The sequence below is a fragment of the Phodopus roborovskii genome, unplaced genomic scaffold (genome assembly GCF_943737965.1).
Source record: "Phodopus roborovskii unplaced genomic scaffold, PHOROB, whole genome shotgun sequence".
Taxonomy (NCBI): domain Eukaryota; kingdom Metazoa; phylum Chordata; class Mammalia; order Rodentia; family Cricetidae; genus Phodopus; species Phodopus roborovskii.
In genome coordinates, this window is record NW_026126546.1 from 8,550,225 (window position 1) to 8,572,187 (window position 21,963).

General features: G+C 52.1%; 1 protein-coding gene across 4 annotated transcripts; it reads left to right on the forward strand.

The window, feature by feature from the left end:
- The first annotated feature begins 6,791 nt into the window (after positions 1-6,791).
- Mxd4 (MAX dimerization protein 4) lies at positions 6,792-20,923 on the forward strand. 4 transcript variants are annotated; one of them, XM_051200372.1, is made up of 6 exons: positions 6,792-7,026; positions 7,107-7,206; positions 10,296-10,325; positions 15,872-15,986; positions 17,021-17,201; positions 17,677-20,923. In XM_051200372.1, exons 1-6 carry the CDS (start codon positions 6,807-6,809, stop codon positions 17,832-17,834), a joined length of 804 nt encoding a protein of 267 aa, XP_051056329.1. In that variant the 5' UTR covers positions 6,792-6,806; the 3' UTR covers positions 17,835-20,923. The 4 variants fall into 4 exon arrangements, with proteins under 4 accessions (XP_051056329.1, XP_051056330.1, XP_051056331.1 ...); XM_051200373.1 differs by having other exon boundaries at positions 17,039-17,201; XM_051200374.1 differs by lacking the exon at positions 10,296-10,325.
- Positions 20,924-21,963: the final 1,040 nt, after the last annotated feature.

Here is a 21,963-nt window from a genome sequence, read left to right on the forward strand (position 1 = left end):
GCTGTCCCACAGCTGTTGAAGAAGGGTCTCTGCCGCTACTAACCAGGAAGCCTGGATCCTGCCAGAGCCCACATGGAGCTATACAGTAGTGTTCCTCTGTGCACACTACAGTATAAAGAAGTGCACTTCACAAGCATTTGTTTTCCAGACATGGTGTCCTTCTCTCCTACCATGTCAGAATGTCAGAAGGTCAGAATAGAGCATTTGCCTGACTCAATCTCTGTGTGTGTATGTGTGCGCACGCGTGCGTGCGTGCGTGGGTGCGTGCGTGTGTGTGTGTGTGTGTGTATGTGTGTGTGTGTGTGTGTGAGAGAGAGAGAGAGAGAGAGAGAGAGATCTGCTCATGAGAAGCCTTATAAGGCAGCCTTGACCTACCTTTGTGAGTTGGGTAAGGGGAGCTCCTCCATGAACTGGCCTAAGGCCTGGGATAATAGGTGCTCTTCAGTGAGGGTGATCAACTGTCTCATTCACCCCTGATAAAGGAATTTCAGGCCTTCCATGATAAACTTGGGATATCTGTCACTCCACTCAGAGCCAGGAGTAAGACATTTCAAGAAGGCTCTAGAAGCCTCATCCATGGTTGGGGTTTGTGTCCGGGAACTCCGGGGGGGGGGGTGGGCGGAGGTATGGAGCATGCTCAGAGATCCAGGTATGCAATCAGTTTTTTTGAGCTAGCCTCAGGACCCCCTTCATGTCATCCTTCCTGAACCTTAGTTTCCTCACTATCGCCATCATTATTGTTCCAGAATTTTATATGCCCATGACAATCCCCATGACAGTCCTTCAAGAGAGCAGGGCCCCCTGTCATGGACAGGGAAACCAAAGCTTGTGAAGATCAGATAGCAGCTGAACTGAACTGGGGGCTTCAATGAGAATCCATCATGAGGCTGCCGCAGAAGTGTCCAGTGAAGAACACGAAGATGGGTCCAAGCTAGTTGTGCTGGGAGCCATCCTTGGAATTTAGGAGTTGAGACAACTCATGACCACCTCACCATGCTTGGCATCTAGCAGCAGGGTTCTCATCGTTCTCTGGCCATGCATAGTCCTGGGAAGGGAACCTCAGCATTCTCCCAACACCTCTACCCGAGACTGCAGTGATATGCAAAGGCCCACAGGTGCTCAGGGACCAAACTGCCTACAGTTCTACCTGGGACAAGCTGGCAAACTGAAAGGTCTAGAGCAGAGATCGCTATGTCTCATCTTGGGTGCCCTGGGTAGAGAGCAGAGAGAGCCACTTCTGGTTCCATGTCTGATGCATTAGCTCCCTGTGTGGGGTTTTATTCTTTTGGCTTTCCAAGGGGCCCACCACCTAGCACCCAAATAAATACACAGAGGCTTATTCTTAGTTATGAGTACCTGGTCTTAGCTTGACTTGTTTCTGGACAGCTTTTCTTAACCTAAATTATCCCATCTTCCTTTGGCCTCAGGGCTTTTATCTGTATTCCTGTATACCTTTTCTTTCCTCCTTATTCCATGTCTGGCTGTGTGGCTGCCTGGCCCCTGGTGACCTCCTCTCCTCGTTCTCTCATGGCTCTCTTCCTCCTCCTTTCTCCTTCTATTGATACTCTCTGCCTGCCGGCCCCGCCTACCCTTGCTCCTGCCTCGCTATTGGCCATTCATGTCTTTATTAGATCATCAGGTGTTTTAGCAGGCAAAGAATCACAGCTTCACAGAGTTAAACAAATGCGGCATAAACAAAAGTCAACACCTTAAAATACTATTCCCCAAAAGCTACTGTTCTGCTGCTGTGGTAAAATATCATGAGCAAGACAACTTACAGAAGACAATTTGGGTCTGTCGGTTCCAGAAGAGTAAGAGTCCATTGTGGTATAGAAGCATGACAGCGGTGGCATGATGTCTCCACTGCACACTCAGCTCGAGTTCTGGTCTGAGTGGAGAAAAGGTAGAGTCCAGACATAGAGTGACCCTGGCATGGGACTCTGAAGGACTTTTGGTGTCCCAGTGGTAATGATTGCTCTTGCCGCCAAGTGGAGTATGAGTTTGAAGCCTGGTTCCCTTCTTCCCTCTGTGTCCTTGACCCGACACAGCAGAATTCTGGCTGCAGCCCCTAATTGCCACCAGGGGGCATTCCATGCCTCTTCAGCAATATTTGGCTTTGGGGGGGCGGGGTGCTTCCGTGCAGGAGTCACCCCACTGTGACTGGCACCCTAAGTCCATAGAAAATCCCAGCACAATTAGACACGGTGGCCAGGCCCCAGTTTTCAAGATCCTGCAGGCAGAGGGGCCGGAGGAGCCTATAGCAGGGCAGACAGCAGGGCAGACATGAAAGATCTGGGTGGCCAGGAGGAAGAAAGTCCAGGCTACATCTCGGTGCCTTTCACTGGTATGGTTGGGGTGGGGATAACAGCATGCTGGATTGAGAGGCTCTGTGGTCTCTGTGGGCCTGATGCTGTCAGCACCCGCAGAGGGAGTGGGAGGAGGTAGTAAGGACCCTACTCCTGCCATCTCTAGCTCCAGAGCGTAGAAGTCCATGCCTCCTCCTAGGCTCACAAGAAGCCTTGTTTGGTGGCAATACTGACCCCCACCCCCAGTACACATAGAGAACAGCAGAGCCCCTATGGTTCACGAATGACCTTCAAGGAGGAGGACCCCACAGTCATATGAGTCCAGGAGTAGAGGCAGGGCCAGGATGGACCCTCCCTGTGCCTCTTAGCCAAAGCCTGGGTGGTTCAGCTGCCAGAGGTTCTGGTCCGTCATATTGTGGAGACCCCAGGGCAGTGAGTGAGTGCATTCACCCATATCCCTCATTTATGGACTTATTTTTCCTCTGAAAGCATTGGAAAGATTTGGACCTTTGGGGGGCGATAGAAATAGTTAACTTATGCATGGCCCATTCGTATAGTAGGGAAATCTTAAAGAAAAAAGTACTCCACAAATCATTCACAAATACAATGAACTATTATAAAAATAATATTGACATATGAGTTTCCATAAACCACGAATTACATCTTGATGCACTTTGATTTTCCTGTCTTCCTTTTGTATTCTGAACACAGTATTGTCTTGCATGTCAAACTTACTGGAAGACTTCCAAGTGCTCAGGGACCAGACCTGGTACTTGTGACTGGCCAGCCTGGCAGCCTAGGCTCCACCCCAGGTTCTGACTGGTTGTGATTGGGTAAGATGCCCCTATGGGCTCTACTATCCCACGGGCGTGGCCAGGGGTTTGTGGTACTTTCTCTGTGGGAGGGTTGCACATATACCTTCTGTTTCCTGGGGCTCTGCTTTGTGCTCAGTTTGCTGCTGCTTGGGGCTTTTTCATGCATCCTTCAATGTGCCCAAAAGCTAGAGGTTGGCATTCATATTTTATAGTGAGGGAAACTGAGTCTTAGACAGCCAGATGCTCCTGGCCATCCTAGAATCCAGAATGGCTCTCAGGGATGGACTCAGACAGAACCTCCGAATACTCTTCCCTGCTGTGGGTTCACCACTAGCCTCTCAGTGCAGATAGCAGCAGAGTCTAGAGGACCGAGTTCACCATGGCTCTCCAGGGCCTGCTGGGTCCACCATCCTACAGATCCAGATCTCTCCTCTAGGAGCTGACCACTAAGGGTCTGAGGAGAGGCAGGTGCAGGCTGCAGGATTCTGACAGGTGGGTAAGCAAAACAGGATGCTAGGGCTGGGGCCTGGTGGCTGACAGGTGTCTGCTCCAATGACTGAAGAGGCCAACGGTGGGAGAGGGGACAGGGTCAGGCAATCAGAAGTGGAGATGGAGTAGGCCTCAGCAACCTTTCTACTCTGGCTGTGTAGGACACTCCTGGTGCTCCTAAGAAGCTGGGCAATATTGCCACATCTGGGCAGGGAGGTATAAGGGTGCTTTCTACCGTAAGGTGGTGATCTGATCCCAGAAAAAGGAAATCAGGGCAGAGTAAGGAGGAAAAGACCTAAAAAAGCATTCTTCTGAAGGCTTCTCAGCTCTCTCTCTCTCTCTCTCTCTCTCTCTCTCTCTCTCTCTCTCTTTCCCTCTGTCTCTCTGTCTCTCTCCTCTCTGTGTGTGTGTTGGGGGAGGAGATCAAGCAGCTCTTTCCCACACTGGACCAAAACCTCTTTGGTCAACCTTCCAGGTGCCCCAGAAGTGGGTGCTAACCTCATTCCCAGTCAGAGAAAGTGAGGTAGGGGAGGCCACTAGGGAAAGGTCAGGCAGGCTGAGGACTTGTGATCCTTGATCATCCACCCAAACCCTGGAGGCCCCATGTCTTTCTCCTGGGTCATTCGGGGTTATCCTCCAGTTTGTGAGGGGAGACAGGGCTGAGGACTTGGCAGTCATGCACTACCACGAGTGATGCCTGCCTTCTTAGCCCTCACTGGCCTTCTTTAGGTGAGCATGGTAGGTCACAGAAAGTGACCTGTGATGACGTAGAGGGTCTCTGTCAGCCAGCCTGCTGACTCCTTTCCACAAACCCTGGAAACTTTCCAGCACAGATGCACACAGGCATTGCAAGTGCCCCTGCCCTGTCTTACACAGTGAAGACCATGGGTATAGAGACCCCTCCGGTGTACTTGGGACCAGCTTGCCCTTTGCACTTGCAAGCCAGTTCCTGTTCCAAGCAACAGCTTCCAGATGTCCCCTGGGGTTCCAGCTCCTTCTGCAGCTTCCTTAAGCAGCAGGCCTGCTGCTCTGCTCCTAGGACTCCTCTACAGCTAACCTTCACTTACCAAGTCATCACCCACTTCTCCCAGCTTGTGCATGACCTCAGAAAGGGAGAGCCCTTCTGGCACTGGGAAGTTCTTTATCCTGGGTGCAGCTGGTGGGAGCTAGTGTCCTAGGTTGAGATAAAAAAATTCCCCAGGCTGGGAGGCTGTGGTCATCCTTATGCTCCACTTCAGCAAACTGGAACATCCCGTCCCAGTAGCAGGAGGCAGCAGGCTGGGGGAGCGGGGGGCACTCTTGCCCTAACACTTTGAGGCAATTCACCAGCCTGCAAGAACAAGGGTACACCCTTCAAAATGTTGCTTCACCCTCCCCCCCCCCCCAGAGCTAAGCTCAGGTCCTCCAATGCTTCTCACAGCTCTGCACAGCCCTACAGACTAACTGGTTCTGTCTACTTGGCCCTGGGTGATTGTGGGACTGGTCCAAGAGGCACCTCAGCCAACACCAAGGGGCTTTTTCAGCGTCTACACAGGACAGTTTACGGCTGCATTAGCTCCTCACTAGGTCTTGCAGGGCTCCATCTGAGCACCTGTTATTCTTAATCCTGCCCCACAGGTCAAGCATCTGTGGCTCACACCCAGGCTGTGGGGGAAGGTGGCTCTGGTTTCCACAGACTTAGATTGTTAACAGTCCTGAGTAACAAGTGTGGGAGCACTGATCTCCATTTTCTATTTCAACAGGACTCTTCGAGTTTCCTTATCTGCATACTGGGCACACAGAGATCCACAAGGAAGTGTGTAACATGCGTCTGCCTTGGTCTTATGGTAAAGTGTAGCATTAGTAATTTTTGCTGTTGCAGACAAAAGCCTCCTTTTATTTTAGAGGCTGCTGTTCAGCCACCTTACACCACAGAACTTTCCAGTCTGCTGATCCATTCTCAACCCAAAACAAACAACAACAAAACTCTCCCCCCAAACCCAACAACAAAAATCATCCTTCCCAAACCAACAACAAAAGAAACAGAGAGGGGTAGGAAGAGTAGGGTACAGAGCACGGTGTTAAGATGCTCATTTCCAAGTTGGGCAGTGGTGGCACATGCCTTTAATCCCAGCACTCAGGAGGCAGAGGCAGGCAGATCTCTGTGAGTTCAAAACCAGCTAGTTCCAGGACAGCCTCCAAAGCCACAGAGGAACCCTGTCTCGAAAAACCAAAAAGATGCCCATTGCCCATGCATCTATAGACCAACCTGAGGGGTCTGGGTCATTAGGGCTTAGGGTGGCCACACAGCCAGGAGCCTGCTGAAGAGCTCGCCCTCTTGTCTGTCACCAGCACTTGGCTGTTGTTATGGCCCTATCCTCAGACCAAGGACCACAGACTACACTCCCGGATCCCTCTTGCTAGTGGCAGAAGATCTTGGGGCCCTTTCCTTAGACCTGGTGATCTTTATTTCACTCTTGATGGCCATCAGGAAACTAAGTGTTCCTGCCTACTCTGGGTCTGACGTTTTCTGAGAAGCTTTTAGGTTCCAAACGTCTGTGTCTCTGTCCCAAGTTTTAGCCTTCCCCGAAGCCGCTTTTCATGCGGGACAGGTGTCATTAGCAGTTCTTTAGCAAGATCCCAGGTCCTGCCCGAATCAGGCCCCAAGCCCGGTTCTCAACAAAGACTGTGGTATAGCAACCCGAGCAACAGGTCGTTGCGCACGACGTGCATGGCACGACAAAGCGCCGGGGCGCGTGTCCGCAGCGCATCCTGCCGGGTGTCTCCAGAGACACGGTCCACGTCCTCCTGGCCCCAGCGTAGGCCGGGCAGCGGTCCCACTCCGCTATGCTTCCTCTCGGCAACGCGTCCTGCCCCGGCGCCCTCATTGGCCCTACGCCCCGTCGCCGGCCATTGGTCCTCGGCCCCAATTTACATAGGCCGATCTGGCCCAATCGGTGTGCAATGCCTACTTAACATGCACGACGGCCGCCAGTCAGCGAGCACCGGGGCCGGGCCACCACGTGCTGTTGCTAAGCTTGGGCTTCTAAATTGTTACTACTGGGGCCAGCCTATCCCAGCCAAGCTTCGCATCTGTCAACATTCTCAGCCCTGCCCGAGGCATTCGGCCGGTCACCATTGGCCGAGGCTGTCTTAGAACCCGCCCCCTAGGCTGGAGTACCCACGCCTATTGGCTGTGACGACCGCCGCTCTCCTTATGTGTCAATTTGAGGGCCTGAGGCGAAGGGTGGCGGTCCAGCGCTGGAGTCCGCGAGTCGGGCTGGTGTGCCGCCAGGCGCGGGGCGTGCGGCGAGCAGAGCCGGCAGGAGCGCGCCGGGCAGCTGCCGCCGCCGTCCCGTGCGCGGGCGGCAGGATGGAGCTGAATTCCCTGCTGCTGCTGTTGGAGGCAGCCGAGTACCTGGAGCGCAGGGACCGAGGTAGCCCGCGCCCCTTTGTGCCAGGGTGGGCGGGCGGCGGGTGGGCGCAGGGGCCGCTGACCGCACCGTCTGTCCCGCAGAGGCCGAGCACGGCTACGCCTCCGTGCTGCCCTTCGACGGCGACTTCGCCAGGAAGAAAACAAAGACGGCCGGCCTGGTGCGCAAGGCCCCGAACAACAGGTACCGCCCCCACCCCCACCCCCGCGCGCTGTGCCCAGCCAGCTCGGGCCGGCCCCGCCCGAGTGTCCCCGTCCTCTCCGCGTCCCCAGCGCAGTCCTGCGCGCACCCGGGCGGCCGGCCTGGAGGAGGTGCCGGCCCCGCCCGCGCGTCGCCATCTTCCCGCGGCCGCGCCTCCCGCCGCCGTAAACAGTGCCACGCGTACAGCACCCGCCGTGCTCGCTCAGAGTCGTTCTGGACTTTTCCAGACTGGAGAGGAGTTGTCAGTTGGTGCTGGCCGCTGCTCTCTCCCTAAGGCCGAATCGGGGAGTCCTCCCTCCCTTGCACTTCTCGAAACTGGCCTTGCTGCTAGGCCCAGCGCCTTACCCCCCAGGAGCCAGGACTGGGGCCCCTGCCAGGGTACCCACCGGTCCTGCACAATCAACTGACAAGGAAACTCCCAACTACAAGTGCAAGACTTGTCTTGTGACAAGGAGCTGCAGGGAGCTATTTCTACCAAGAGTCCCAAGGCCCAACTACTCTCTTTTCACCTTGGCCTTGTATTAGGAGGAAGCCCTGAAGCTGGGGTTTAGGCATGGCTAGACACTTAAGGGTCTCACCTTCCCGGTTGCAGTGGGGACCATGGTGCACCTGACAGTGTCTGGGAGCCAACCTTGGCCCAGCCACTCGGTCAGTCTGGGAGCTTCCCTGGCAGGCTGGGGGCTTCAGGGCCCCTGGCAGAGGGTGCGGCTCATTCCTGTGGCCTGCCTGTTCTTGGGAAACAGAGAGGCTGGCACAAGGATCCATTTCTGTGGTGTCCTAGGCCTGGCAAGGAATTGCTTCAATTTCCAGCTGCCTGAGTCCCAGCCCCTGGTCTCCTGCTTTGGGCAGTTTGCAGAAGGACATAAGTGTATTGGAAATCTCACTGCTCCGGGCTTCCACAGTGAGGTGATCTGGCCCCTGCTTCTGTCTACCCTAAACTCCAGGTTGGGATTTCAGGTTCCTGTGGCATGGAGTACCCTCAGGTGATAAGAATGGTAGCTGAGGCAAATGCTAATACCATATGCACAAGTAAATAATCCGACCAAGCCTTGTAAAAGAAGCCTTATTTGGGGCTGGAGAGATGGCTCAGGGGTTAATCCAGAAGAGGACCTAGGTTCAATTTCCAGCAGCTTGCAGCTGTAACTCCAGTTACAGGGTACCTGACACCCTCATACAGACACAAATGCAGACAAAATACCATTGCACATAAACAAATAAAAAAAATACCAAGAAGCCTTATTTTGAACTCCATTTTGCAACCGAGGAAACCGGGGGATAGACAGATTCAGTTGCTTGCCAAGGGCCACTTAACCACCTCCTGAATGAGGTCCTAGCCTTCCACCTACTGCTGGGATGGAGACCTGAGTGCAAGGGACAGGGAATGCAGAGGTCGCCTCCCCTAAAGCTTCCCTCAAGGCCTAAGGCCTCAGGGGTGGCAGACATAGCCCTTCCCTCCCCAGTCACTGCTCAGGACGCTGTCCTTAGCCAGCCCAGTTGGGATCCCAGGTGTGGAAGGGCAGTTGTGAACCTGTTAGGCTTCTGTGTCCTGGCAAATTGAAGGACAAGCTCATGTGTAGCAGGCCAGGGTGAGAGACGAGCAGAAGGAAAGCACTGAGGTAAGGAGGCAGCAGCCCTGTGATTGATGTGGGCTGTGTGTAGGTCTCTAATGGCAATGGCCCTGTGGGGTGCTTGGAGCTAGCCTTTCAGGGTCATGTTCTTTGAGAAGGTAAGCAGAGAGGTCAGATCAAGGTAGTGCCCAGACAGCACCTGGCACAACCATGGCCTCTCCTCAGACACAGGTGCTTCTAGAACTTGTGTGACAAGCTCCCCTACAGGATCTCTGGACTCAGGAAGAGTTCCAAGAAAGGCTACCCCCCATGCTGCTGAAGAGTGGCCCTCCAGTACAGGGTTGGGAACAAAACAAGGTTCATCCTTTGGTGCAGGAGGAAGGGGCTTCCCAACGCTGAAGGCCGTTGCTGACCCCAGCCTCCTACACAAACTAGCAAACCTACAATTTGGGCTGAAACCCAAGGCCAGTGAAGAGCTTCTGTGCTGCCTTCCTAGTGATGGTTGGCTCATGGAGGGATTCTGAGGCTCTGGCCCAGCCCAGGTGACTAACTAGAAGCTCTTTGAAGACCCTGGAAATTCTACAGGGGGCCAGAAATCAGCTAGGCTTGAGGGAAGATGGGTGACCTAGAACTTTGATGGTTTCAGAGTATGATGGGCAGAGTATGTACCCTTTTTGGTGACAGATACCAGATCCAAGTTCTGGAGCAGCAGAAGAAGGAACAGGTGGGCAGTGGCCAGCAGAAACACGGGGTGGGACTTGGCCTGGGTGTGTCCTGAGCTTTCTGCTTATTTGTGCAACAGCCTAGGGAACCTAGAAGCCCTTTGTAATTTTTGGCATTCCCTTAGAACCAGAGAGTCACTTGGAAGGCTGAGTGGCACCTGTGGTGTTCAGAAATCTGCTCTGATCTGAGTTGGCTTGGCCAGTGGGGCTCAAGTAGTCCATGGGGTCACTGTCTCCAGGGAAGATAAACTTGGACACAGGGTGACATGTTCTGGATAATTCAGCTAGCTCCTGGGAGAGTAGGAATGTCCTGCTATGTACCTACAGGCCCAGAAAGCATCCACCTCTTACAAATGCCCCTGTGAGGTGACTTGGCTGTAACAACTTTGTCCTTGGGTGTTCCTATCTGTATGACAGAGTGGCTGTAGATGGACAGGATGATCTTGTCTCTCGAGGGCCTGGCCTTCATGTTACATGCCGAGACTGCCACCGGTTCTCTGCATGGCTTGCATTGCTTATAAGAACACAGCTGGCCTGAGGGAACGGAGAGCAGAGAAGGAAGATGGCTGGGTACCTGCCAGCCCAAATCCTACAGTTCAATGTGGGGTTGCCCTAGCCTTTGGTAAGCAGTTGTACATCTGCCCTAGCTCCAGAGACATCCTGGACCTAGACCTCCTAGCCACTGTATGAGGGCTCCTGGCTCTTTACAAAGAGCCACTGTTATTTGTGCTCTGGTTGTTGGGCCTCAGAGTGAGCCCTGTCTTTCTATCTCTCTAAACAGGTCTTCACACAACGAACTAGAAAAGCACAGGTAAGTGGCATCCCCATTCCCATGTGAGCTACTGGGTATGACTATACCCCACCCACACCTGCACACTGAGGGCGTGCTTTTGCTGACCTGACCTGTCTGGGTTGTCAGGATGTACTCTAGGCTCTAGAAAGATCCGTTCTAGAAGGGTCTAGGGTCTGTTCTCAGGCATTTTTAGATTGGCAGGCGAGGACTGGGTCCGGGCCCTGTTCTCGGTGTTTAACCTGGGGTCAGAGCTGGTGGGTACACAGCTGTTTAACCTGGGGTCAGAGCTGGTGGGTACACAGCTGTTTAACCTGGGGTCAGAGCTGGTGGGTACACAGCTTCTTGCACTGGTAGCTCTCTGTGTTTACTCCCTGGAAGAGGACATGGTGTGATTGGGTGTGCCTAAGCCCCTGTAGAAACTTGTTTCAGCTCTCAGTGCAGTGGCCTTTGTAGAGGATCAAACCCTTTCCCCCTTCCCTCTGTGCCTTTTGGGATGTGCTTTCTAAGGATCTGTGATGCTCTGCGTGACCAAGAGCACCAAGCAGGCAGTGGGGCCCAGGCATTCTCCCTGCACCCAGCTCTAGTCAGCTCCCGGTATGGCTGGTGGCCCATGAGGTTGCTTCATCTTGTCATTGTGTCTTCCTTCTGCCAGTGGTGACAAGGTGGGGCTGAGCCCTGGGAGGTGGGAGATGAAGGAGATATTTATGGCTGCTAGCAGCACACTAAGTGGAAACAGGTATTTTAGGCCAGGCAGCCCCATAAGCAGTAGTGCCATGCAAGGACCAGGGAAAGCCCCTGAGAGACACTAGGCAGTAGCTCTACCCTGACCTCTGCTCCTGTCTGTAGAACGGACCAGTTCTGTCTTGCTTTCTTGGTGTTGGGGCAGGGGGGGGGGGTAGGGTATGTGACTCTGCATCCTAGATGAGCCCTCCTGGGTGAACTGGGAAGGTCTGGAACCCAGCCAGTTCTTTCCCTCCCCCCTCCCCGCGCCCAGTGCAGCGCCAACTTCCGCTCTCCCTGGATTCAGGACTCTGGTTGGGGCGGGTGTCTAGGCAGGGACAGAACACCATGTTCCCTGAGGAGATGCACTTCCTGCACTGGCTGTGTATGGTTAGGGGGTTCCCAAGGGGCCAGGTCACAGGGATGGAAGCCAGTGTGAGGCAGGCTTGGGGTTGCTCCTAGGTCAGAGGAGACTAGCCAACCTTGTCCAGACCCAGGCACAGTGGCCTATAGTGAGGGCTTCCTGGAAGCAGTGTTTGGGAGGGCAATTGGTAAGGAGGGCAGATGGGAAGTGCCATTAAGGGAAGCGTGGGTAGAAAGTGTATGGCAACCTCTAGGAAGGATAATGGTTGGCCTCTGACCTCTGCAGACATCCATTGACCTTGGCCTTGGTCTCTGCTATGTTCCTCAAGTTTTTAGTTAGACTAAGTCTCATGGAGGCCCTTAAGATTGGTTAAGAGTGGTTGGGCATCCTGGAGCTCTCTGCCACCCATCTCAGGGCAGGGTCTTTCGGCCTGGCTGATGGAGCCATAGATGTAGATAGCACTGAGCAGTCCACAGGCCTGTGAAATGGGTCCTGGTAGGAACATCAGTAATGGCTGGCTTGTAGCTGGCCTGAGATCAATGCCAGGTGTTCCTGGATTCTGGCTGAAGGAAGGGCAGTGTGTTGTCTTGTGGAAGGAAGGAAACACCTGGCTGGCTGCCCAGCAGGCATAAGAGGCATGCCCTGGACACTACCTTCACTGGAAATGTCCCCCAGAGAGACTCCAGTAGGTCTGTGGGGCTTTCCCTTTTGGAGCTTTGAATGGTACCAAGTCTACTGCAGGCCCACTAAGCCTGTAGGTCAGTAGCTCTGTTAGACTTGCCAAGTCTAGCACTTGCTGCTGACTTCAGGGCCTGGCGACCATCCTAGACTCAACTCTAGTCTTTGGTCTTAGCTAGTACTAGTGAGAGCCTAGATGTTCTTCCTGGCCCTTAGCACTCCTTGAGTGTCCCAGTATATTCAGAGGTCAGGTCTAAGCCCTCAGCTAGGCTCCTGACCCTAATCCGGGCACAGAGATGGTTGTTGAGCCTTAGCACGATCCCACATGTACCTGGTGCAGCCATGTGGAACCACACAGGAACATGTTTGTTACCAACAGCTAAAGACGCTGATAAATAGAAAAGAATAGGGGTCCCCTTGTCCCTGACCACTAATTGTAGTGGAATTCATCACTGCCCATTTTTTCCAGTAACCTGGCCTGGAACTTACCTCTACTATCTAGCCAAGACCATGACACATGTGTGCTGGGGGACTCTGACATAGAGCCAGGCCCTTGCCCCCTGCCCTACCCCAGCTTTGGGGCCTTTCTTTGAGAAATAGGGGTTTTCGGTGAGAAGCTAGGTGGAGCACTGCCGAGTGACTAGGCTGTGAGGCGAGACGGGGCTGTTTTGATACTAATGCAGGGATTCTAGGGACAGTTCTTCCTCTTTTAGAAACAGGGGTTTAACAAGTTTGAGATGCTTAGGGGCAGCCCCGTGTGTTGGCATTGAGTCTGGTGTGCTATAGTGGCTTTAGGGAGGATTTAGTGAGAACAAGAGCATCTTAGACTCTAGGACTGTGGTGCTCAGCATAGGGGTGGGGGGCCTTTTCTACATTCCCCCTCACCAACCATAGGCTAAGCCCTGGGATGCACTCTTCTGGGTTTGGATTGACATACTACTTTTATATTGCTTGTGTATGGTCAGATGACTGTTCATCTCTTGAAGAAATACCTTTTTCTAAAGTATTATTCATGTACTCCCTGTACTGTACCCAGAGACCTTATTCTGGTCACTTGAGGGTCCCTGAAATGATAAGGGGCCCTTGTTACCCACTGTCCCTACCTGGATCCTTCACCCAATACCATGTAAGTGCTGAAGAACCGAGTCCATGTACCCCTAGCCTCTCTGACCTCAGAGTCTGTAGAGGACCAAAGCCTTACGTTGCAGGTCCCCTCTGACTTGAGCATTGTTACGCTGAGTCTTCAGATAGCGCCCAAATTCTAGAAGTACTGGTTAGTGGTCTGAGCCAAAGTCGGAGACACTTCTCCCAAAGGAATTGTGTTAGGTCCCCATGTGCTGTCCAAGTGAGTTCCAGCCAGCCCTTTACATTCCAGTTGGTACAAAGGAGAAAATGAGCATCTGCCTGTTTGAGTTTTCATTTCCTGATTACTCAGGGGATGGAGTCTGTTTTCATGTTAGAGTTGCCTTTTGTTTTCTGCAACTTGCTTGTTTGTGTCCTTTGCTCATTGTTACACGAAGGCAGTATTTTTTATTTTTGATGTGTACGAGCTCAAAATATCACTAATACTAACCGTTTTGTCTTTTATGTGTATTGCAAATGCATTTCTACTGTTATTTGTCTTTCAGCTGTGTTTCTTTCTTGTACAAACATGTCTTTCTCTGATTGTAAAAGTAAATGTGAGTTTTTTTAAAGCATAGAAAACTTGGAAAATGCAGAAGAGCACAAAGCTAAAGAAATAAACGTTGCCAGCCGCATCCCTGGAGATGCACGCTTCCTGTGCTTCATTGTGTTCTGTTGAGTCTCTTGTGTGCGTCTGCTCTTGTTATTTTTTAAACAAAAATGGGTCACTTGTCACATATGTGGTTCTGCATCCTAATGTTTTCACTTAACACTCACAAACTGAAAAGATAGATACATCAAAAAAAAAAAAAAAAAAAAATGGCAGAGTGGTCATCTCTGGGACAGGAACTTGGGGATACTTTGTTTCTTGTCAGTTTGCCCTTTCCATTGATTACCAAAAAGCCATAGCTGCTGCCATGATTCAATGATGAGCTGTATGAACTGCTATTTGTTAGGAGTAAGGTTTTCCCAGCTGTTTGCTGGGTAACAAGTACACATGGTGAGAAGGGTCCCTGGCTGCTCCACTTGTCATCTCCCAGTGGTGACGTCAGGACAGTGTAATATCTTGGGAAGACTCCATCTCTGCTCCCTAGCCCAGTTCTGTTCTCTAGTCCCTTCCATTCCTAGGGTTGGATACTCCCTGTGCTGGAAGAAGCAATGCCACTGAGATCTGGACTCTCTGGGCGGGTAACCAGGCATGCCGTAGTAAGGAGCCTGTCTATGTATGGTGAGATTGAAGCTCCTCTAGTCTCGAGGCAGAGTCAGGGGCTTACACACTCTTATTCACACCCTGCCTTCCGGCTAAGCCCAGCCTCAGTCCTGTGTCTCAGAAGTTCTTCCAAAGGTCTAACTCCAGTTCACCAAAAGGACATCAGGCCTTAGGGAGCTGGGCCAGGGTGCTAGGTGAGAAAGTGCTTTGTCAGCAATGAGTGCAGTTGAAAGGCATAATGGCCAAGGGTGGCAACCCCATTCCCCATTTGTGACTGTTAACATTTCCCTATGGTCTCCTCCTGTACCCAAGAGCCCCCTCCCCTGTCCAGGAGATGACTGGTCCTGCATTCTGTCCTTCCAAGGTTTCCTTAGGATTGAGGGAGTCTGTGCCTGTGGGGATGCTTGGGCTGTGTGACTAGGGAACAGATAGGAAAAGTAGATTTTCAGCATGATGCCACTCTTTCTAATTGAAAATAGATTTTTTATACAATATATTCTAATCATGGTTTCCCCTCCCATTTCCTCCTAGATCATCCCTACCTCCCCACCATCCAACTCTGCACCTTCTTTTTCTCTAGAAAGCAAAGAAGCAAATTAAAAGAACAAAACACTATTAAAGAGGATTATGGGTGGGCACTGGCCTTGACAGGCCAGTTGGGCAGCAAGTTTCCACAGTCCTAAAAAAAAAAAAAAATCTGTCCTTGATTTGCCAGTTACACTTCTAAGAATGTGTCCAAAGCAAGCCATACTGGCTTGGAAAACACCTTGGCTTGCTATAGGGCCTGGGCATCACTTAGAACACTGGTTTCTGGGCAGGTAGAAGGTTTCTGGAGACATACATAGCAGCAGTCCCTGTTATCATGGTAATGTCAGAGATGGACTCTGTAGATAAACTTAGTTGTACCTACAGAACAGACAGACAAGCATTACAACATATGGACAAGTACTGTGAATACGGTTCCAGTTTTGTGAAAGAAAAAAAAAATGGATCCACACAAATGGATACAGGAACAAAAGCCTGGAATGATGCAATCTCCAGTGAGACCAGAAACTCAGCAAAGAGAACTGATCCTCAGCCCTCCCTTGACCTTATCAACTCATGTTTCTGTGAGGACATGAGTGAGTAGAACATGCTGTACAGGGCAGAGTGGGTAACACAGATACTTTCTTGTGGGCCCTTAGGCCCTGTGGAACCATGCAGACACAATGTCCACAGAGGCACCTGTGACAGGCTGCTCTGAGGGGATGTGTTATCCAGGTGAGGAGGGAATTCCTGGAAAAGGACGACCTAGATACTCCGGCCTTGAGGCAGAGTGTAGGGCAACTTCCAGAACAAAAGGCAGGCCTACAGTGACACCAGGCCTGTGGAGGGGCTGCGTTGGCCCCTTTCCACCTTGTACCAGCCATATCTGCCATAGTTCTGTGGGATTTGCTGCCTAGCTTGATAGTCTATCTCTGGCTCTTTCAGACGAGCTAAACTCAGGCTCTACCTGGAACAGCTCAAGCAGCTGGTACCCTTGGGCCCTGACAGCACACGCCACACCACTCTGAGCCTCCTGAAGCGTGCCAAGATGCACATCAAGGTAAGCATGCTGTGTCCTCTACTCTCCAGCCACCCTGATGTCCTCCCAGGCCATCCCTACTCTTGGGCAGCTGTTGGTTCAGAGGACCTAGAGGTAGGTGGTAGAGCCACCTAGTAGGTACATGTCAGGAACTTATGAGGAGACCCAACAGGAGATTACAGGCCTTGGGTTGGGCTTTGTTGAGTGGTGACTGTCAGGGAGACATTATAGTTGGTTGGAGAGCCCAGGCTCTAGGCTGGTACAGATAGTTTTCTGTAATGCCGGGCTGTGAAGGGCAGCAGCTAGAAGAGGTGAAGTTAAGAGACGGACAAGGGGTTATTGTATGTTTTCACGGACAGTCTCACTGGGAGTAGGCAACATTTAAAGGGAAGTGGGAGGAGTGGTGGAGACTGTTCTTGGGAGTTGGTGTGGGGCTGGGTTAATGGAGATTTTAGTGAGGCAGTCCCCCAGGGCCTTCGGACTGAGAGTTGCTTTAGTGTTCTTGGGACATTTGGGCCAACCAGGTAGGGTTTTCCCTTCAAAATGGCTCCTCGGCCACACAGGTATGGACTCACAGGCCAAGTGGCAGTAGCTTTGGAAATACACAAGGCCCTGGGGTTGTAATAGAACAGCAGTGTCTCAGGTGGGCCCCCACACAGGAAGGGTTAAGAAGGTGTCTTCCTTACCATTTTTCCTCTGCTGCTCCATTCTCAGATGTTGCAGGTAGACTCAGTGAAAGCCCAATCCAGGGGCAAGTGGCGCTCTCATGAGTGGGCTGGAGGGAGGTGCCTGCCAAAATGTGGATGATGCTATCCCAGGGCTTGAGGCCAACATGTGTCTCTGCTTCCTGGGGCTGGCCAGTAGCACTGGGCATTCTACAGCTAGTTAACAGGCTAAGAGTGAAAGACCAAGCTACTTTTCTGGGGTTAGGAGGAGCATATTTAGCCTTTGGCTGGGCATCCTATGGCATCTGTCTAGCCAGTCATATTATAGGTCAGGATCCTGTCTGTAATACAAACTAAGGTGCTCATGCCCCTGTGGCTGTGGGCTCATAGACCACCCTCTGTCCCCAGAAACTGGAGGAGCAGGACCGCAGGGCACTGAGCATCAAGGAGCAGCTGCAGCGGGAGCATCGCTTCCTCAAGCGACGCCTAGAGCAACTTTCGGTGCAGAGCGTAGAGCGTGTACGCACTGACAGCACTGGTTCTGCTGTGTCCACGGATGACTCGGAGCAAGGTAAGTGCCCAGGAAAGCAAGGTAGGAGCTGGGGCAGCCCAACCCTGGCCTCTAGGTATAGTTATCACCAAAGCCAGGAGGTCAGGGGCATGCCTAGGGAGAGAATGATGTTAGTGGTGACCCGGTGCACATGCCACCTGAACTGACTGCTTGCAGCACGATAGTGATTTCCCAGCCTCACATGAGGAAGGGATGGGAAGACAACAGTGAGGCACAGAGGCCATGACCTGGCCATGTGAAGGCAGAAGATGATTCACCACTGGGCAGCATGCTACAGTCTGGGTTCATAACCCAAGACTTGAACTGGAGTCATCCTAGCATCTTCCACCTCAGGGGCCAGAGGCTCTCCCTTATCTCCCCCAACCCTAGCCTCCACTTCCATAAAAAGGGATCATGAGCTCTGACTTGGAAGAGAGCCCCAGCCTGGTTTCCTTGGAACAGGCCACCCTGACCCATCCTCTCTCTGTTCTCTCAGAAGTGGATATAGAGGGCATGGAGTTTGGCACCGGGGAGCTGGACAGTGTTGGCAGCAGCAGTGATGCCGATGACCACTACAGCCTACAGAGCAGTGGCTGCAGCGACAGCAGCTACGGGCACCCTTGCAGGCGGCCTGGCTGCCCTGGCCTTTCGTAGGCTCTGTGTCCTTTGCTTCTTGGCCCACCTGCCTGCCCACCTAGCCAAGCGTCTCAGCCTTCCAGTCCTCCCTTAACTGAAGCCAGCCTCGTCATGAGCCTACTGCTGTGCCATTCTTGAAGCTACAGCTGCTGCCTAGTCTGCCTGCCTCTGCCTGCCCACCCTTTGGTCAGGACTCAAACTGCCTCCCCCTTCTCTGCAGGGCAAGATCCCATACAGAGAAGCAGGGTCAGGCTCTCATATCTGGAGCCCGGCATAGTCACCCACGATCTGTTCTCAGATTCCTAATCATTCCAGAAGTATTAAATGTCATTGCTGCAAATCTCGGCAGGATCCGTGTAGGGGCCTTAATGACCACCATGGGGAGTTTGAACCCCAGCATTGGATCACAGGATTAAGGAGTGGACTGAGAAGGAAGGAAGAAAGGAAGGAAGGAAAACAGGCAGGCACAGCTGTCCATCCATTCATCTGTCCATCTTCCTGTTGGTCCACACAGGCTCCTGAGGTGTGGACAGAGGGATTTGTGAAGGGCAGGACTTGGGTGAGCATCTGGAGCAGGTGGGTGGAATCTTTTTCCATGGTGTCAGGAGCCAGGGGGATGCTCCTGGGGTCTGACTGGGCCACCTCATACCAACTTGGGTGACTTCTGCTCTGTTAGGACCATCAGATGTATACACACACACACTGCTAGACTCATACCTACAATCACATACACACAGACACATGGACATCAGAAAATGTATGTCCTGAGATAGTTGACCTGAGGTCACTTGGAAATGATGGTCCCTAGCCTGTGCCTGACTCTCACTCAGGCCTCTGCTCACCCAGATGGCTCTGTCTACACAGGAAATAGAGAGGACTTTTCTTCCTGGCAGGGGACTGGAATAAGTTGGGTAGCAAACTGAAACCACTGGGTTCTCCAGGCTTTCTCATCTTCCTTTCTTAAGAAAAGAAAAGAAAAAAAAGTTTGACAGGGAGCTCCCAGAAGGGGCCTCACAAGCCCTGCCCAGGGCAGCCTCAGCTGGCAGAGGCTTTACCCAAAACACAAAACAGAAACATTTTTAAAAAGAGAAAAAAGCTCTGAAGACTTGCCAAGGGACATGAGTATGTGCCGCCTCTATTTCCTGTATGAGATTTTTGTACTCTATTTTCCTAGCCATTGTTGTGTCCTTGTTTGCTGAGGGGTGGGAGCAACCCAGCGTCTCAGGGACCCATCCTCTGTCACATTGTCATAGTGTGCCTTGTGTCCCCTGTCTCACCCTACCCACTGCCAGCAACATGTCCCTGTGACTTATGGGATGCACCAGGCCTGCTGGTAGGTAACCCCCCCCCCATTGCTTTCCCACAGGTAGCACCTCCCCTTAGCTGCAACCTCCTGGGAGGGACATATGCATGCCTGTGTAGCTCTCATGCTGACTTTTGTATCCTGCAGGGCATTGACCTGGCTTCCAGTGGTGCCTCCCTGGTAACTGGTTGGGTGGTTGCACCTGAAAGTTTGGGGACAGCAGGCCTACTGGCCCCAGGGCCTTTCTTTGGGCCTTGGGCAAGGGCCTGGACTGTCAGCCACAGACAGCTGATAAATACAGCACCTCTGGAGGTGGTGCAGGCCTGGCTAGGAGGCTTCTGTTGGCCTTTCACTATTAGAAGACCTCTCTAAGGGCACCACACAGCAATATTTGGGTAGTGGCCATGGGCTGGCCCACAGCAGTACCTGCCACCTCCTCTGGTGCATTTGTAAAAAAAATTTCCAAACTGTGGGGGAAAATTCTTGTTTATCTTCAGTTGTGCCAGTGAGCATCCTAGGGTGGGTGGCCTACTGATAGGCAGAATGGAATCCCTGGAAATAGCTCTTGGCATAGAACCTGCCCTATGGGTACTCAAGATGACAGGTGGACAGCAGGCCTGGGTAGGAGTCAATGGAATAGAAGGATAGCCAACATCTTAGTAAGCTGGTTCTGTCTGCATTTTCACCCAACAGGGGCCTTCAGTGTCTGCCTAAGCATGTCTCGGGCATTTTTTTTTTTTTTTTTTGAGCATACCCACCCTTAGCACAGGACAGAGCTGTGTTTAAATGCCTTGCTTCAGGGCCCCAGAATTCCAGGTCCTGGTGTGTCCTGAATTCTTGTATCACCAACTCCCTGCTTCATCTCTAGCACCTTAGATTCTGCTTCCTCCCCTGCCAGCAGAGTCACTCCTGGTGACCAGAGTGGCCCCCTTGGCTGAATTTTGTGGCAGCTCAGCCCTTTGCCTTTTCAGGCTATGGTTCCCGTGTAGCCTGGGAGTTGGCCTCCTCAGTCACCCAGGGGTGATAGCCAGCTGCCCCTCTCACTAGCAGGCATGTGAGGGGTGGTCCATAGGCATGGGGGTTGGTGCTAAGAGTTACATATCCACTTTCCCTTCTGCTCTCTACCATTTGCACAGTATGGCCATTACTAGTGGTCATAGGATTCAGCCAAGGCTATTTTGTGTGTGTGTAGAAAGAAATCTGGACCAAAATAGCTGCTGCTTATGTCCTCCACCTGCGCCTGTCCATGTGAGCCATGTGGTGCTCCATAACAGAGTCTAGAGTCCAGGCTAAGGCTTGGGTCCCCTTACTGAGAGGTGGTCCAGATGTACAAGACCCACCATCCTGCTGCAGGCCCAGCTGGTCTAGCAGGAGAAGACACAGAGGTTTTGTCTCCATATAGGCCCTGAGCCTGCCTCTGCAGCCCTACCCTGCAGGTGCTTGAGTTTGCCTTCCTAGGCAGATGGAGTTGTGCACCAAACTGTGGCTGGACAACCCCTACCCTTCTGTGTGCCCCAAGCCTTCCTGCCTCTGTTGGGTCAGTTAGCCTACCGCCCCTGTGTCTGCACAGAGGTTCTTGACCCCAGGCCAGCAAGCAAGTTAGCTCAGGCCTCTAAACTAGGGCACTAGGGCAGGTTCCGTGCCAGAGTTTGGGGCTACATAAGGGGCCTGGTGCCAGTGCAGTGGGTAAGGTATGAGACCTGAGCTGCAGAGTGGAATGGGACCCCCATCCCACCTGTCTAACAGATGGGGCTGTGCTGTGTCATTCTGTCATTGTAATATAAATACAGATTTTTATACCTCACCTTCTGGTTTCTAGTTCTTTCTGTCTCCTTACTTTGCTCCTTTGCCTCCAACTTCACTGGAACTTAGGTCAGTCTGGCTCTTTGGAATCAGCCTTCACATGTCTACAACCTCCGTTTCCTGGGAAGCTGGCCAGATCCATAGGTCTGCCAGCCTTTCCAAGAAGTCATGAGTAGAAGTACCACACACTCTACTCTGTGCCCGATGCTCTTGTTCCTGATCTTGTAGTTTCACCCTGTTATAGAACTAGGACACTCCAAAAGACAGCTCAGTCCTTAAGGATATTATGCTGGCCAGGTGCCTCCAACAGAGAATTTGCAGAGTCTCTAGGTTACACCTTCCCTGGACCTATCCCAGCATCCTCAGAATGATTCAGGCATAGCTTCTGCCCTCAACACCTACTGTGCTAAGGTGGAGGTGTGGCCAGCTATGCTTTGATGCATGGGGACTAAGGCCTCTGAGCTACCCTCACAGAAGCAGCTGTGTGTTACTAGTAGTTTTCCGTCAATCTGGTCCCACAGCTGTGTCAACCCCAAATAACACGCAGAGATGCTGTATTAGATATAAAGCTGTTGGCCTGTTACTAGTGTTTCTTATTGGCTAGCTCTGTCTTAAATATTAACCCATTTCTATTAATCTAAGTGTTTCTACGTGGTCTTATCTTACTGGAGAGAGGGTCCAGAGTTCTCTCTGGGTCCTACATTTGCATCTCCTACCTCTCTCTGAAACCTCCTTGTCTCCTAGTCCCGCCTATCTTCATTTCCTATTGGCCAGCAGTGCTTTATTCATTAACCAATAAGAGAAATATATTTACAGAAAGACTTCTCGCATCAGCTATGAGGTTGTTAGAACACACACAGTAGGGGAAAACAAGACACTGAGATTTGTCCTTTGAGGGTTTGCCACCTTGAATACCATAGAGGGAATGGATCAGGACTTCCAAGGAGCAAGGCATCACCACACTAAACCCTCTGTAGAGTCCATTGGAGATGGCCTCATGGTACCTGCTGGAAAGTTTTAGGATGGAACCATGAATCTTGG